The following is a 15,933-nucleotide window of genomic DNA, read 5'->3' as shown; positions in this document are numbered from 1 at the left end:
TTTCTTTCTTTCTTTCTCTCTCTCTCTCTCTCTCTCTCTCTCTCTCTCTCTCTCTCTCTCTCTCTTGTTTATTGTTTTTTGAGACACAGTCTTACTATGTATTTAAGGCTGATCTTCAACTCCCAGTAATCTTCCTGCCTCAGCCTGCCTAATGCTGGAATTACAGTTGTGTGCCACCATGCCTGGTTGAGTTTAATTTTGAAACATAAAATAATACAGAAAGGAGTAAAGTATTATGTACTACCTAACAATAACCACTGTTAACATTAAGGCCTAATACTTCTGATATTTGTTTTCCTGTTTTTTGGGCATATTTTATTCCTTTGTTTTATAAAAAATACTGATACTATCTTTATAAAACTCCAACTCTAATTTTCACTAAATTTTTACTATGGATGCTTTTAGTAATGAAAAATTCTTTGAAAACACAATTTTTAGTTGTTGTGTAGTAGTGTATTGTGTGAAAACACATTTTTTTTTTTTTTTTTTTTTTTTTTTTTGCAGGGACCAGCAATCAAACTCAGGACCCTGAGCTTGCCAGTCAAGCACTTATTCTACTGAGCTATCTCCCTGGCCCCCCTAAAACACAATTTTTTAAAGTTTAATTTATGACTTACTTTAATTTGTTAAATTGAACTGATGGACCATCAGTGGTTTTTGGGTCAGCAAGTGTTAGCAGACTCGCCTGTGAAAGCAAGAATGCTCTTGTCACCTAACTGGTGGAATCCTACAAATCTGAGCACTTGTGTTCAGAGCTTTCTGTAGCTCTGGCCAATTGTGGAGGCCCACCACAAAGGTGGTGGAAACATGGGTGTAAGTGGACTATTGGATAGGAGCCCTGGGAAGAAGGCAAGGAGCAACTGTCCAGGGGCAGAGTTGGCTGGGAGGCACCAAGAAAGCCCAGAACCTACCGTGACCAGTGCCCGCTTTGTGATGAACTTACACTTTTATGACAAGAAAGCATTTGTATAAATGAATGCCTTTACTATAAAATCTTTTGCTTCTTTCTCTAAAGCTTTGGGGTAGGGCTGCTATAGTATTTGCAGGACCTGGAGGTGGATCCCAAAAGCAGTGCCCAGACTGTCCCACCCCATCCTCATTCCTCCTCACTCCATCCCACTCTGTGAGGGGCCTTGAGTTCATGGGTGTGGATATCCTCGGCCCACGTGTCCAAGCCTCTCTGCCCTCACTGCTTCAAACAGCCATAACTTAAAGAGCTCTAGGAGCTTGAGGTGTGGTCACCTGTGGTGTGGCCCACCCAGGGGAGGACAGGCAGATCAAAGGATGACACGGACTAAATTCTGAGCCTGATAGCTCAGCAGACTAAAGCAGCGGCTGGGTTTGATCCCTGGGCCTGCTGTGCCAGCCCTGCCTCTGGGACACGCTGAGATGGGGATTGAGACTGGGCATGGGGGCACATGCCTGTAATCCCAGCACATGGAAGGCTGTAACCAGGAGAATCACTATGAGTCTGATCTATGTAGTGAGACCCTGTAGATCCTGTAGACCCTGCCCTAAATACAGAAAAAAAAAAAAATCTGAGCCACTGGGTCCCTGGAATGTGGTTCAAGAAGCACACAGTGGTCTCTGAGTGTCTCTCCCTTTGCAAGAAGAAGTCCCATCTTCCTGTTCCCAAGCACGGGTCTGGTGTCTCCAGAGCTCCGGGTGCACTTCAGGGCCAGGCAGCCTTCTTTTTCTTTTTCTTTTTCCATAATTTTATTGAGAGACAAATAGCAATGAGACAGTTTCAAATCAAATTGGTAGGACAGTTTCAATAATTAACACATCGAATACTCTCTTCCTAGTGGTTAATTGCTGTACAAGATGCAGACATGATATCCTATTTACAAACACTATTAGAACAAATCACTCTATTCGTTAAGAGAATGTAACTATATATCTATCCTAACCACTTTGAATACACAGATACAAAATGGACATTCATCTGTATCCCCTTTTTTGTTTAGTTCCATCATTTGAATATTTTTTTTGCATTAAATACTGCTTTAATTAGGAATAGTTGCTATAACGAGACAAATCACATTATACATTTTCTTCAGTGAGCTTCAGTTCAACAAACTGAAGAGCACTCGAAATCAATCTGAGGATTTGAATCACAGCAAAATGGAGAGTTCTATGAAATCTGGGAGCTGCGCTACCAAAAACACAGACATACCTAATTCCACCTGGAAGCAAGCTTTTATTGAGGGGAATCAGACAACACTGTCGAAGACAGGACATGTTGAAGTCAGGAGCCACCTGGGAAACTGGCCAAGAAATAAAGTGGTACTAGTGGCAGGGAAGAAATAAAACTGTACTGGGTGACCAAATGCATATTTTACTAAATGGCTTTGAATTTAAAAAATTAAGTGCTTCATTGTGTTTTCTTAGAAATTCATCAAAAGATTAGAAGTCCTACACAATTTAGAGACACAAAGTGGATGCTGAGTGACTAGAGGTCACCCTGGGCATGGAATTTTAGAAAGTTAGTCCTTGGAGTAAATGGCACCATGGCTCTGGCAGCAGATACAAAAGAATGATGCTTGGAGACGAGGTAGGGACACTCTGTGGTCAGTCAGTGGACAGATGGGCGTCCCAGCAGGAGGCGGGATCTTTAAATCAATGTTTTATCTTCCACTGCTCATGCCTCTGTCTTCATAAATGGTAATTTCAGTAACTTGGTCTGTTAGAAGGAGGCCTTGGGGAGCGTATATCTTCTCATTTTGTTCTTGAATATACACTTGGAAACTTTCTTCAGCACCTTCTCATAATGGGTTTCCATACATAAGAAGATAGTGTATGCTGTTAAACATGCCAGACAGCCTTCGAGATAGGACTGGCTCCCGAGCTTTTCTGCTTCTGCATAAAGGTTATTTAGAGTCCATACAGTTTCTTCAAACTGCTATCAATCCGGTTCTCCAGCTCCGCAGGGAACTTGGTTTGGAACTGGCAGCGTGTGCCACTGCTGTAGTCTCGCTGAATGAACACCTTCCCGGACAACAGCGCCTGCTGCGGCCTCATGGCAAGGACAGGACTGGCCACGCCGGCTCCTCTGCCCTCCAGCAGCTATCGCTCCATCATTTGAATATTATAGGTGTGTTAACTCAGTAAAATATTCTAAAAGAGTCCAGTAGTCCATAATAGTATTGGGTCTTCCGCTTGACTGGCAGTGTCAGAAATTGTTGACCTGAATCCCCTACAGCTCAACATACCAGCGTGGCTTTACTTCCTATACTTCGTTTATAATTTTCTGCTGGATGGTTAAGACCAAGATAAAGCAAGACCTATGCAACAAGAGTTATAGCTTTTGGATCTGATAAGGTCAGTGAAATCCCCTCAGGATTTATCCTGAGATCCTGTACCTCAGATTGTAGAACCTTTGTCAGTGTCAGCCATGTGGATGAGTCACAGCCATTGCTTGGCCAATGTGCTTTCTGTGAAAGCCTGAGAGAATGTTTTCTCTCCATGTGACTCTCCTTAGGCACACTCTACATCATTGATCACTTTCTTCTTTGGCCCCATATTCTCCTTGATCAGAAAATTTGGGACACTACTGAGTTACATGACGTTACAGTACAAATTCTCATATGTCCTGAGTCTTAATTGACCTTGGAAGGCTAGGGCCAAAATGTGGGCTTTCCTTGCAGCCCTCCTTTTTCCCTAATTTTGGTCTGTAAACTTAGGTTGCTAACCTTCCAGAAGAGAAGCTTATTGTTATTACCATACAACCTAGGCTGTTAAGTTTAACCTCACTATCTGTCTGAATATCAAGCATCTTTATGCCTATTTTTAAAATATATTTTATTTTTTTAAATTTTTTCATCATATTCTGTAGGGACTTAAAAGTTCAACATATCAATACTTGATGAAAAATACCTATTCCATGCTATGCCTAAGATGCCTTCTATTTCTTTTGCATCTTTCTGTGGAGTAGGGAATTTCCCTATTCAGGTGCACACTAGCAGCAGCATCTGGAAATGTATTTGAAATGCAAATTCTTGGGTCCCGGATCAGCATTTGAGAACCTGAAGCTCTGTGGGTGCCTGTTAAATCAGAGTAGAGGATACTTCCCAGGGCTCAATGGGAAGAGAGAACTGAGGCATCCCAGGCGGTTCCTCTGAAGTACCTGCTCTTGGGGCTCAGTTACCTTCACGTGGATCATTCTTAAATTTATTTTTTCTTCTCTCTTTGGATACCCATTCCTTTTGCACAACTCACAGGTACTAAAGGTCAAAGGAGAACACGGGGGCCTGAGAAAGAGACAGATGGCTATCGTTCATTCTGGCTGTCAAATACCTATGCTTTGAAGGATTTGTCCTTTCAGCTTTTAGACAGCTCTATTCTGTCTCTCTGTCTCTCTTTCTCCCTCCCTCCCTCACTCTCCCTCTAAGTGCTTGGGTTTGAGTCCAGGGTCTTCTTGCACATATGAGGCAAATGCTCTACCACTAAGCTACAGCCCAATCCTCTGTGGGCTCTTTTTGAAGAATTAAGATTGTCAGATAGCAAACGATTTATCTTTAAGTAAATATGAAAGTGGTCAAAAAGGGTAGAGTGAAAATAGCTCTTGCAATTCATTTAAGGATCGACTTTGAGGCCTATCTGTGTCATGCTTTTGGATTTTGTGTCACTCTACTTAGTAGCTTTTTGAATGCGGGGGGGGGGGGGCTCCTCAAGTGCTGACTGACCTTTCAGTGCTAACACAAAGCTGACCCTGCAATCACTGTAGCGAACACTGCATAGTGCACTTTTTAAACTTCACATTCCTCCCACATCTCCACAGATCCGCCAGCATGATAAAGCCGTACCTGCGGAAGTTGCCTTTCTCATCCACTCGGGTCTAACCGGTGACCCTCACAGGTGCCCCCGAATGCCTCCAGCCTGTGAGCTCCACCCGGCCTCCGCTGCAGGCGCCGCCCACGCCTTTCCTTTCTGGGTTTCTCAAGCTGCTTGGTCGAGTTGTGTCCCGAGACCTTCTCTAATGGGTCCCTGTGCGCGTGTGGTGTTTCTGTGACCTCTGCACATCATAAATCTTCATCTGTGCCTGACTATGATTTCCTGGAGCACCTGCTCCCCCACTGAGAACAATGGCATTTGCCAAGACATTTACTGTTTTGATTTTTTAAAATGTATTTGGTACAGGGTCTCACTATGCAGCTCGGATTCCTAGGGATCCTCCTGTTTTCAGCCTCCCCAGTGCTGGGATTATAGGTGTGCTGGTCTCCTTGGCCGGCTCAGTGTCCCTGGGGTTGGGGCCAGTGCAGCATGTGGTGCTGGGGATCCAACCAACCCCTGTTCCTGCACTTGCCTAAGTAGGCCCTTAGTCCACTGAGCTATTTTGCTGGCCTTCATGTTTTGATTTTAACCACTGTCACTTTGTGTATTTACTGCTTTTAGTAAATTATAGTTGCTAAAGAAAGCCACTGCCAATGGTAACCAAGAGTACCACAGAACAGGCAGGTGAACAGAAAGTGGAACCTGTGTAGTACCAGCTGGTCTGAAGGTGAGAAGACTGACTGTCATTGGGGCTAAGTTAGGTAGGTACTTCAGAGCTTAAGTTTCACTTTAGTCAGGGGTACAGCACTTGCCCAGCATGCACAAGGCCTTGGGTTCCATTGCCGATACTAGAAAAAAAATTGTTTTCCAAACCCAGAAGAGAAAATTGCTCCCAGAGTGTGAGGGCCCCACTTGCCTGGCTCACAGGGCCTTCACATTTTACCCAGGGCTCACTGAGCACACTGAGCTGTTTTGGAAAAGGGAGGAGAGCTGTGCTGGTCTATGGAAGGAAGAATGTATGCAGGACCCGGGCAGGCACAGGACCTGGGCAGGCAGCTGAGGCTGGAGGCCCAAAGGCACCGCCCTCCCTGCCCACCCTGGGTGGGCACCAGTGAAACAACCATACTCACGGGCTGTGGTCATTTTAGTTCGGTTTAATTTGTCAGATAGTAAACATTTACAAACTTCTTATACAACAAAAGAAGTACATGCAAAGTTACAAATATAGAAAATATAAAGTACATGCATATTTCAAAGACCAGTTAGTGGTGTCCACTTTGGATTCTTATACAAAACTATTCAGTGCACATTGTAAGCCGAGGGCCACGCAAAAGGGTTCCCACATTTCAGGTTATTTAATGCCTTACAAAACGGCTAATGCATTAGACACTTTAGATGTTACTGCTCTAAACAAAACCTCTAAGTTTGCCATATGCAATATGTATTTTTTTATATATATATATATGTTTTACATAGAATACTCATGTATTGCAAGCCAATAACATTGCGGAATAGTAACAGATAATTGCTAGATGACAGTATTGAACAATTTAGTGAAGAGCTGACCTTAATTCAACAACAGTAATAGGATTTCTTCTTCCACTTGGAATGGATCATATTTCTGTCATCTGCAATTTATCTTTTAGATTGTCTCCTTGTTCTTTGATTTAAAAGCAAATTATAGGAACTAAGGACTCAACCTAACTCTGGTTTTGCACAACTCTGAGACATAAGTGCAGACACATGAGCATCCCTGGCTGCATGCTGACGCTCTAGTTGCATGATCCTCGAGGCCTGTGCTTTGCAACCGCAGCCTTCCCTGGAATTGTCTCTTGACTCCTCCCAAACAAGGCTAAAACCATTCCAGTTTCCAGTGAATGAACAAAGAAGCTCTGTCCTCAGTGTGCAGAAGGTAAGGGTGCCATGTGTGGATGCTTTACCCATCCCAAACAGGAGGTGGTTTTCAAGGGCAACGCTCCCATCTTCAGTCCCACAAACCTTCTGTCTGTGGCACTGTCACACTCACCTTCTGTGACTGTGTGCTCCGCTTAGAGGCTGAGGGCCGCACAATCATTTTTTTCTTGATTCGGTAACTGCTGTGCAGCCCCCCGGGCAAAGGTTCTCTGCAGACACAGGACACGCGCTCCGCAGGCTGAGCTTGCAGCCCAAGCAGGAAGGATTTCTATTCTTTGCTTTTCTGTTTTTTGAATGAGTACCATGTGGCTTTTTTTTTTTTTTTTTTTTAATTTGGCAGACATGCTGTCAGGTTTTCTTAAAGTGGAAGAGAAAAAATTTCCAAACTGCTGTAAAAATCACTGCTAAGCTGGGACATTCGTGTCCTGAGCTCCAGCTGCTTAAGGAGCCACAGAGGTTCAGGCGAAGGTGAAAACTGGGGTCTGCTTCTGCCTCGTCCTGGTGCATTAGACCAAAAATAAACCTACAGTCACTGCTGATTATTTGCTGTTATACTTGTACCAGCCTGCACTGGCCCATAAAGGGCTCCAAGGGGCCATGGATAAATGGCATCTGGGTCTACCCTGCAGTTTCCAGTGCCCTTTGGTGCCAAGGGTATTAGCCAATGGGGGACAAAGAGAGAAGCAAGAATGAGATGCTACCACTAAAAGGGCTGCCGCTGGATACCCCTCCCCCAACCTGGACCAAGATGAAGAGGATGGTGCCAACAGGAAGCCTTCCTCATCCCACTATCAGGAAAATGAGGAAGGAGATGAGGAGGATCACTGGTGGGGAGGAGAAGAGCACCACGCCGGCCCTTCCGTGGTAGTAGTAAGCCTGGGACTCCTTCTGGTACTGCGTGGTGCACATCTGCTGCAGCACACGCTCCATTATCTTCACGTCGGTCTCGGTGAAATTCTCCCCTTTGGTGGTGGTGGTGACTGTGTGCTGCTTGATTGTGATATTGACACAGTCCTGCACAAAGTTGTTCTGGTTGCTGTACTGATCCACAGGCTTGTAGTACACTTGGTTGGGGTAACGGTACATGTTCTCGCGGTAGTAGCGGTCCTCATAGTCATTGCCGAAGTGGATGAGGGGCCTGCTCATGGCGCTCCCCAGCATGTAGCCGCCCAGACCCCCTACCACTGCCCCGGCTGCCGCGGCACCTGCCACATGCTTCATGTTGGTTTTGGGCTTGCTGGGTTTGTTCCACTGACTGTAGGTGCCACCTCCATGACCCCAGCCACCACCATGGGGCTGTCCCCAGCCACCACCATGGGGCTGGCCCCACCCACCGCCATGGGGCTGGCCCCACCCACCACCATGGGGCTGGCCCCAAGTCCCCCCGCCGTGGGATGGGTAACGGCTGCCCCCACTGTTCCACCCTCCTCCTGGTTTTGGTCGCTTCTTGCAGAGGCCAGTGTCAATCCAAGTGGCCACAAAAAGAGCCAGCAGCCAGCAGCCAGCCTTCACCATGATGAGTGCACTGTGAAAGGAAGAAGAGGGCATCAGTGTCCTGCATATACTCTGAAACCACTTGACGCCTGCTGCATGATGGATGAACATGCAGCAACAGCCTCTTGGTCATACATTTCTCATAACCTGAGCCTTTCCTGGGCAGCACTGAGAAGAAAAGCGATCATAATCAAAGCGAAGCGTAACTAATTTTTTTTTTTTTTTTTTTTTTTTTTTAAGAGTAAGAAATATAAATTCAAAGACAGCTCCTACCTAAAAGAGACAGGATGGGACCAAGAAAAGTGGGTTGCCCTATACCTCCTTTTTGTTCTCCGAGGCAAATTTGAAATTTCTAGCTTCGTTTCCTAGAAGTTAGATAAGGCAGAATGCCAGCAACATTGTTCAGCAAAAACACAACCTCCAATTGGCTGACTCCATTTTGTGTAGGCGGAATTATTCCCCTTACCCGCTACACAGTGGCTTCTCAGAGAAGTGATTCTCAGGCATGTTTTTGAGGGAATCCCAGAAGTTGTACCTGTGGCTGGCAGGTTCTACAGGGCCCTGACCTTGTACACCAAGCGGATCCCTATAAGTACCGATATGGGTCTCATTTCCTGAACCAGAGCAGCCATAGGCAGGAGTTAGGTGCGGGGACACCCTGGGCTGGGAGCCGCAGCGTGGATACCAAGAGTGGCCCTTGCAACTCGGAGTCTCACGCTTGGGCAGGAAGCACTCCGGGAGGGTGGCGAGGATTAAGTAACTCTGAAATAGCTCATCTTTTTTTTTTCTGCAGGGACGTGGTGGGAAGGGAATAAGTCCCCCTTGTGTGTGGCTATGTCCTTGGGGTCAGGGGCAGTGACGCACCCAGCAGGATACATCAGATTTTGTTCATTGAAACAATCAATGTCCCTGAATTTATAAATGCCAGGAAGGGTTTCCTCAAAGAAATTCTCAACAATTTTACTAGAAAAAGGAAACATGCAGGATTTTGCAAGTTTACTTATAAACTCAATGTTCTCTCCGTGCGGATGGATGGAGCTGCTCAAAGCGTGCAGCACTTACAGTAGGTGCAGTCACATACCTGCTGGGTGAGTCTTAGTTCAGCACTTGCTCTTTTACAAGTGATTTCTCTCAGTTTTTGCTTAAGAGAAATCTTATGTAATAGAGCTAGCACAGTTTAGAAAACAACAAACAACCCAAACGTCACAATTTATGACTTGTTCTAGAATGTCCTTCATCAAATTACAGACCTCCTTTCAGAATAAAGACCTCATTTAACCTCAGTGTTTAGTGCCAAGAGCAGAGGCCACAGACTCAGAGTAGAAAGCCAGAACAGTGCCTACTGTCTACTACATCAAATATGCTCCAAAACATCACCGCATGTCACACAACCAAGAAAGGCATGTGTTGCCACACTGCAGTTAGCTTGGGGTCCAGCCATGGGGTCACTATCAAATTTTTAAGAATTAGAAAATCAGTTTCCATATCCTGTGTAGCTAGTGACTAAATTGGATAATATCTATAGGAAGAATTATCAAACAAATAAGTTCACATCTTGTCTCTGATTCTTACAACCTCACTGAAACCAGAAATGCTGTCTTGGTGGTCATTGGTAAAAATTCATTTGAGAATTACTAGTGAAATTATTCAGTTCTTAAATCCTAATTATTCACATAGGGTTTGGAAGGCTTTCGGCCCCCAATCCTGCTCCTGCACCTCAGTCCCCAGCCCCCTGCAGGCCTTTTTGTGTGACTGACATTTTCTGTGATCTCCATTTTCTTTTGGGGCCCAGCTCTCAGCCCATGCTGTTCACGCATCCTAGGGAACCCACTAGGGACTGTCCCCTTGGTGAACAGCTCCTGGTTCAAGGGTCTTTTACATCAGTCACTCTTCACTCCACTCAACCTCAGTGAGCCAATGCCAGCCAACACCCTGGAGACGTTCTTGAATTTTCCCCTCTGTCTCAGGAGCTTTATCTTGAATAAATGTGAGGGCCCTGGGCCTTTGGTGAGCTAAGCCTTCTCCTGCATTCTCCCTCAGCCTCCCTGCTTCCCACTAGCCTCCGCTCCCTACAGTACACTCAGTGTTCCTGAGACCCGCCCATGCCCGCCTACTGCCTCCACTCCACATGCTATCTGAGCGCCACCACTTCTGTGCCCAGTGCCTGTCCTCTGGGCCCTCCGCATTATGTGGCCTCTCCAGGCACTTGCAGAACCCAACTTTTTTTTTGTAACAGGGATTGAACTCAGGACCTTACACCTGACAGGCAGGCACTTAAGCCATTGAGCTATCTCCCTGGCCCAACTTCTTTTTTTTCTTCAACCTATTAGCTGGCCTTTGCAGAGGACAGTATTATAAATTTATAGTTATGGTTCCCTTTAGATATCATTATACTTGACTTTTAGCTTGCTTATTCATTATGCCTTACTATTGGTATTTTCAGTTTTTCATCCATTCAGGATTTATTTTGCATGTTTGTGAATCAAGCAAAATAATAAGCATATAGTAAATAAGATACTGAGTACCTGTGACTGCTCTGGAAAGAAACAAAACAGGAGTGGCAAGGGTGGGCGCACTCTCTTAGGGAAATGGGAGTGAAGACCTGTGAGTCACAGCAAGTCCAAAGGCCAGAGCTGGTGACATTCTTGCTGGTTCTGAGGAAAGGCTAGAGGTGGCGAGAGGAGGGCCGCGAGGCCAGGACTTCTTGTGGAGAGCACTAGTGGCCTCCGGCAGGCAGGCATCCCAACGGCCACACAGCATACGCCCGCCACTCCTGTGCCAACTCTATTAGTGCCCAGTGTCCCAGCTGCTGCATCATGTGCTGGCCTGACACTAAGGCAAGGGAGAGTCTGGTCTTGAGCTAAAGGCACTGGAGGTTGGGTTCTTGGGTTTTTTTCAGGAAGAGTATTGTGGAAAAGGAAAATGGACTCAAGACTCAAGTGTGTGTGTGTGTGTGTGTGTGTGTGTGTGTGTGTGTGTATGTGTGTGTGTGTGAGGCAGGAGGCAGGGAAACTAGTTACTAGGCTGGTACAGTGAGGGAGGTGGTGGGCTTGGCCAGGGATGATGTGTGGCCCGCAGGTGCCTCTGGGAGCTCAGGATCTGACTTGGAAGAGCTGAGCTGGCACCCACGTTTCTGGACTAGGCATCTGCCTGCTGCACACTACACAGAATGGGCAGCTGGCCTGGAGAGAGACGGAGAAGGCCTGGCTTTGGCAATGCTGGCAAACTGCATGTGGAAGCAGAGACAACAGCAGACTGTGAGCTCCATGGCCTGGAGCTGAGGAACAGCCACGAACTAGAGATCCCGCTTTGGGAGTTGTCCCCATAGAGACAACAGATGGCAAAGCCGGCCACAGAGCTGTTGCTGGCCAGGGAGCTACTGAAACCAAATATTAATAACAGGATAAACTGGATAACTGCAGAATACATCATTTCAAAACTAGTGGAAAACAAGAAAAGTATCATTTAATTATGAAGAGAATTGAAACAATAATTTCATTTAGAGGATCATTTCTAAAAAGGGACTCGATCAGGCCACTATCATTTGACAATTCATGAAACTGCTGGCACTACAGATTGGGTTTCTGAGTCACGGGCAGCGCTCTGACCTTACTCATCTCAGATGCTCCCTGAGAACAGGGCCTCGTCCTCTGGTACTGCTCAAGATCTTCCAGTAAGGTACTCAACCAAGGTCAATACCTATTTAGCACGAAGAATACTAAGAATTCTCTTAGAAGACTAACAGTGGAGGGAAACACCCCTAATTTGATAACTATACCACCAAAACAGCAAATGTAATAAAGAACTCTGAATGTATCCTTTAACAATCAGAACAGGCCACTGTTCCAGGGCTGAGGGGCCTGTCATGCCATATGTAAAGACAAGGAACTAGCAGATGGAAGACCCACAGGAGACTTGGGAGGCTGAAAAACAAGAGGATCACTATGAGTCCAATCTGTGTAGTAAGACCCTGTACTGAAAAAAAAAAAAAAGAACCACAGGGCAATAGCTTGTGCTGATATTATCTGTAATGGATATGACTATTCATATGAAAAGTCCAACAGAGTCAACAGCAGTAAAGAACCAATACTAAAGTTAAGCAGGGTTGTATATACAAAATCAGCCCACAGAAAAAAAACAGCACTCTCCCTGCACCAGTCATAATTGACTGAAGCAAGGAGGAGGGTGGGGGGGGGGCGGCAGCAGATATTTACAATAGCAAATACCCAGGCATTGACTTAGAAGAGAATTCTACATGGGAAAAGTTAAAACTTTAAGATACAGTACATACAAAGTGATCTGAAAAGATGGAAAGACATTCCATGCTCTTATTTTGTATATCTCACTGTTATAATACTATCAATTATAGCCAAATGGACTGATAATTTCAGTAAAATGCTGTTCAAAATTCCAGGCAGACTTTTTTGAGAAGTTTCATAAACTCACATGGAAAAGGAATGTCCATGAATAAAAAAATCGGTGCAAGAGGTCTGATCTTGGGCCAGGGAGATGGCTCAGTGGAATAAGCGCTTCCCTGGCAAGTGCAAGGGCCCGAGTTCAATCCCAGTTCCACACACACAAAAAAAGAGGTCTGATCTTGCTGGAAAGCTGGGGTAAAATAAAATTGTTCCTTAGCAGCACATGCAAAAGTAGACTAGCTGGGTGTGGCAGTTCACGCTTGTAACCCTAGCTGCTTGGCAGGCTGAGGCAGGAGGATCATGAGTTTGGATGGCTTAGTGAGATTCTGTTTCAAAATAAAATTGAAAAGGTCTTCAGAGGGCAGCTCAGTGAACTGAACGGGGCTCACTCTCTAGTACTGTGAAGAAGGAGGAGGAAGAGGAAGAGGAGGTGAGGGGAGAGGAGAGGAAGGAGGGGAAGAAAGGAGAGGAAGGAGAAAAAGAGGAATATGAAGAAAAAAGGAAGGAGGAGAAAGGGAGGAGGAAGAAGAAGAGGAAGAAGGAGGAGGAGGAGGAGGAGGAGGAGAGTAGATGATCATTGATCTAAATGCAAAAGGTAAAAGTATGGTGTTAGAGGGAGAAAACACAGGTGCAAGTCTTTGTAATGTGAAGGAGTGAGGAAAGGACTTTATAGACAAAAAGCACAATCCTAAAGGCAAACAATTGATGAGTCTCACTATATAAAAAGAACAAATTCTTTTTTAACATTTTGAGGAACACTATTAACAAAGTTAAAAGAAAGTGGATCCAGAAGTAAACAGTATTTGCAGACTTTAAAACCAACAGGGGATTCATTTATTTCTAGAATCTACAAGGAATTGTTGCAAGGCAGTAGGAGACAGTAATTCCATTGGATGGATGGCCAAAAGATATAAACTCATAATTTGCAACAGTGGGATGCTCAAAAAGATATAGAAAGATACTCAAAATCATTAAGAATCTGACAAATAAGACAAAAAAGATATATGACTTACATCAGGCTGGGAAAGAAAAAGAAGTTGAATGACAGCCGGAGAGCTGGGCTCTGGGCTTAGAAGGGGCTGTGTGGCTTTCAGAGCAGCACGGTGTACACAACTCAACACGCAGGGTGACAATAAACCAGAAGACTGTGCAACTGAAACTGTCACAGCTACATCTTGGAGAGAACCCAACTGCCCATCAACTGAGGAATGTACAAAAAAGACGTGGTGTCTTTACACAAGGGAGTATTACTCAGCTATAAAATAGGATAAACTTGAGGCTTTTATAAGTAAATGGATGCAACTAGAGACCATACTCGGAAGTGAAATAAATCAGACCCACAAACATCGTATTGTCTCCCTAGTGTAAGAACCTGAAAGAGTAAATTAAATCTGAAAGGTACAATAGATTCTATCAAAGGGAAAGAATCTGTTCAATGGAAAGGAAAAACTGAGATGAGGAAAATGATACAAGAAAGAAGGGAAAAAGATACATATTTATGTATATATGCAGGATAGCTTGGATTATTGTACTGCTGATTTCTGCTGGTCTATCGACAAAGTTGTTAATGCTTACATTTTTTATTTATTTTCCTATTTATTTATTTATTTATTTATTTATTGGTGGAACTGGGGATTGAACTCAGGCCCTTGCGCTTGCCAGGGAAGTGCTTATTCCACTGAGCCATCTCCCCAGTCCCTACATTTTTTATTTTTTAAAAATTTCTTATAACTTTTTTTTAAAACCAATTTTGTATGTGTTTATGTGTGGCAACGCAAACAACTAATTTTTTGGTGTGTGTGTGCAGGGTCTCACTATATAGCTTGGACGCTTGGACTCATCGTGATCCTCCTGCTTTCTGCCTCCCCAGTGCTGGGATTACAGGCATAAACAACTAATTTGAAGATAATATTATGTAATATAAAAACCATTGTAGGTTGCTAGTCCTACAGATAACCCACTACTGTTACGGACTACTGGACTATATTGGATTATTTTGCTGAATTCAAGCACCTACAATATTTAAATGGCAATGGGATACCCATCTCTGACAAAACTAAACCAAAAAAGGGGGATATAAATGAAGGACCATTATGTATCTGTATATACAAAATAGGATAGACATACAACTATTTTCTCTGAATTCAATGAGAAGAAAGATTTGTACTAATAGTGTTTGGTCAGGATATCATGTCTGCATCTTGTACTATGAATAACTACTAAGAAGACAACAAAATGCAATGTATTAATTATTGAAACTGTCCCACTAATTGGTTTTGAAACTATCTCATTGCTATTTGCTTCTCAATAAAATTAATTTAAAAATGTTAAAAAAAACCATTGTCGAATTTCTATTATTTTGTTTAGTGAAATTCTGTGTTGTTTCTAATATTCTTTCTTTTTTATCATTTAGTATTTTTTTCAGTCTTTTATTTATTTGGTACAGGTTTTCACTATGGAGCTTGGATGCCCCCCTAGTGCTGTCATGACAGGTGTATACCACCACGCCCATGCGGTTCAGCATGCAGCCAGCATGCCATGCGGTACCAGGAATTACACCCGGGTCCTTGTGCTTGCCAGGCAGGTGCCTAGACCTCTGAGCTATCTCTCTGGCCTTGTATTCTCTTAAACACACACACACACACACACACACACACACACACACACACACAAAAAAAAACCCCAAAAATGCAGAAAGAGAATTTATAATAAACTGTGAAATAAGAAATAATAGAGATAAAAATAGAATTTAATAACCTTACCAAATGTCAATCTCTAAATCAAATCAAGATTATCTGAAGCATCCCTGGAGATTAAGGCAGGCTGGCAAGTCTCAAAATAATAGAAAGGGTGGTGGAGGTAAATCAGTGCTATAGTGCTAGCCTAGCATGCCCAAGGCCCTCGTTTCAATCCTTAATATTGCCACAAAAAGAAAAAGCAAGTTTCTATAGGTGGTGAGGGGTGTGGCTCAGTGATGGGGCCTGGGTTCGGTGTACACTACACACAAAACAATCTGTGTAGGATTGGTGGGCTTGTCCCTTTCCATGAAGAGAGGCTGTCACAAATGCACAGCCTGCACCCTATGCAACATGAAGGGAAAAGGCTTTCTCACTAATGTGGTGAACCAGGTAACAACAGCCTATTGCTGTTGTAATTTTAAGAAAGTTCATATAGCTGTGACTTTCTATCTGGAAATTTCAGAAAAAATACCCCTAAAGATCTTAAGTGAGGGCTGGAGAGATGGCTCAGTGGTCTAAAGCACCTACTCAGAGCAAGCTTAGCAAAGCACAGGGATCGCGGTTCGATCCCCCAGCACCACATGCCAGCCAGCCCC

The 15,933-nt window shown here is 44.2% G+C and overlaps 1 protein-coding gene and 1 pseudogene across 3 annotated transcripts in view; both read right to left on the bottom strand.

The window, feature by feature from the left end:
* Positions 1 to 2,627: 2,627 nt before the first annotated feature.
* LOC101575320 lies at positions 2,628 to 3,021 on the bottom strand (annotated as a pseudogene).
* A 2,886-nt stretch (positions 3,022 to 5,907) lies between these two features.
* Positions 5,908 to 15,933, bottom strand: part of Prnp (prion protein) — a 17,663-nt gene continuing 7,637 nt past the window's right edge. For all 3 annotated transcript variants that reach the window (XM_023718588.1, XM_023718587.1, XM_023718589.1), the window contains exon 3: positions 5,908 to 8,212. In XM_023718588.1, the coding sequence (XP_023574356.1) occupies positions 7,468 to 8,202 (735 nt within the window). In that variant the 5' untranslated portion in view covers positions 8,203 to 8,212 and the 3' untranslated portion in view covers positions 5,908 to 7,467. The remainder of the gene's footprint in view (positions 8,213 to 15,933) is intronic.

Source organism: Octodon degus, unplaced genomic scaffold, assembly GCF_000260255.1.
Source record: "Octodon degus isolate 3935 unplaced genomic scaffold, OctDeg1.0 scaffold00060, whole genome shotgun sequence".
Taxonomy (NCBI): Eukaryota; Metazoa; Chordata; class Mammalia; order Rodentia; family Octodontidae; genus Octodon; species Octodon degus.
This window is presented reverse-complemented; position numbering and strand designations above follow the sequence as displayed.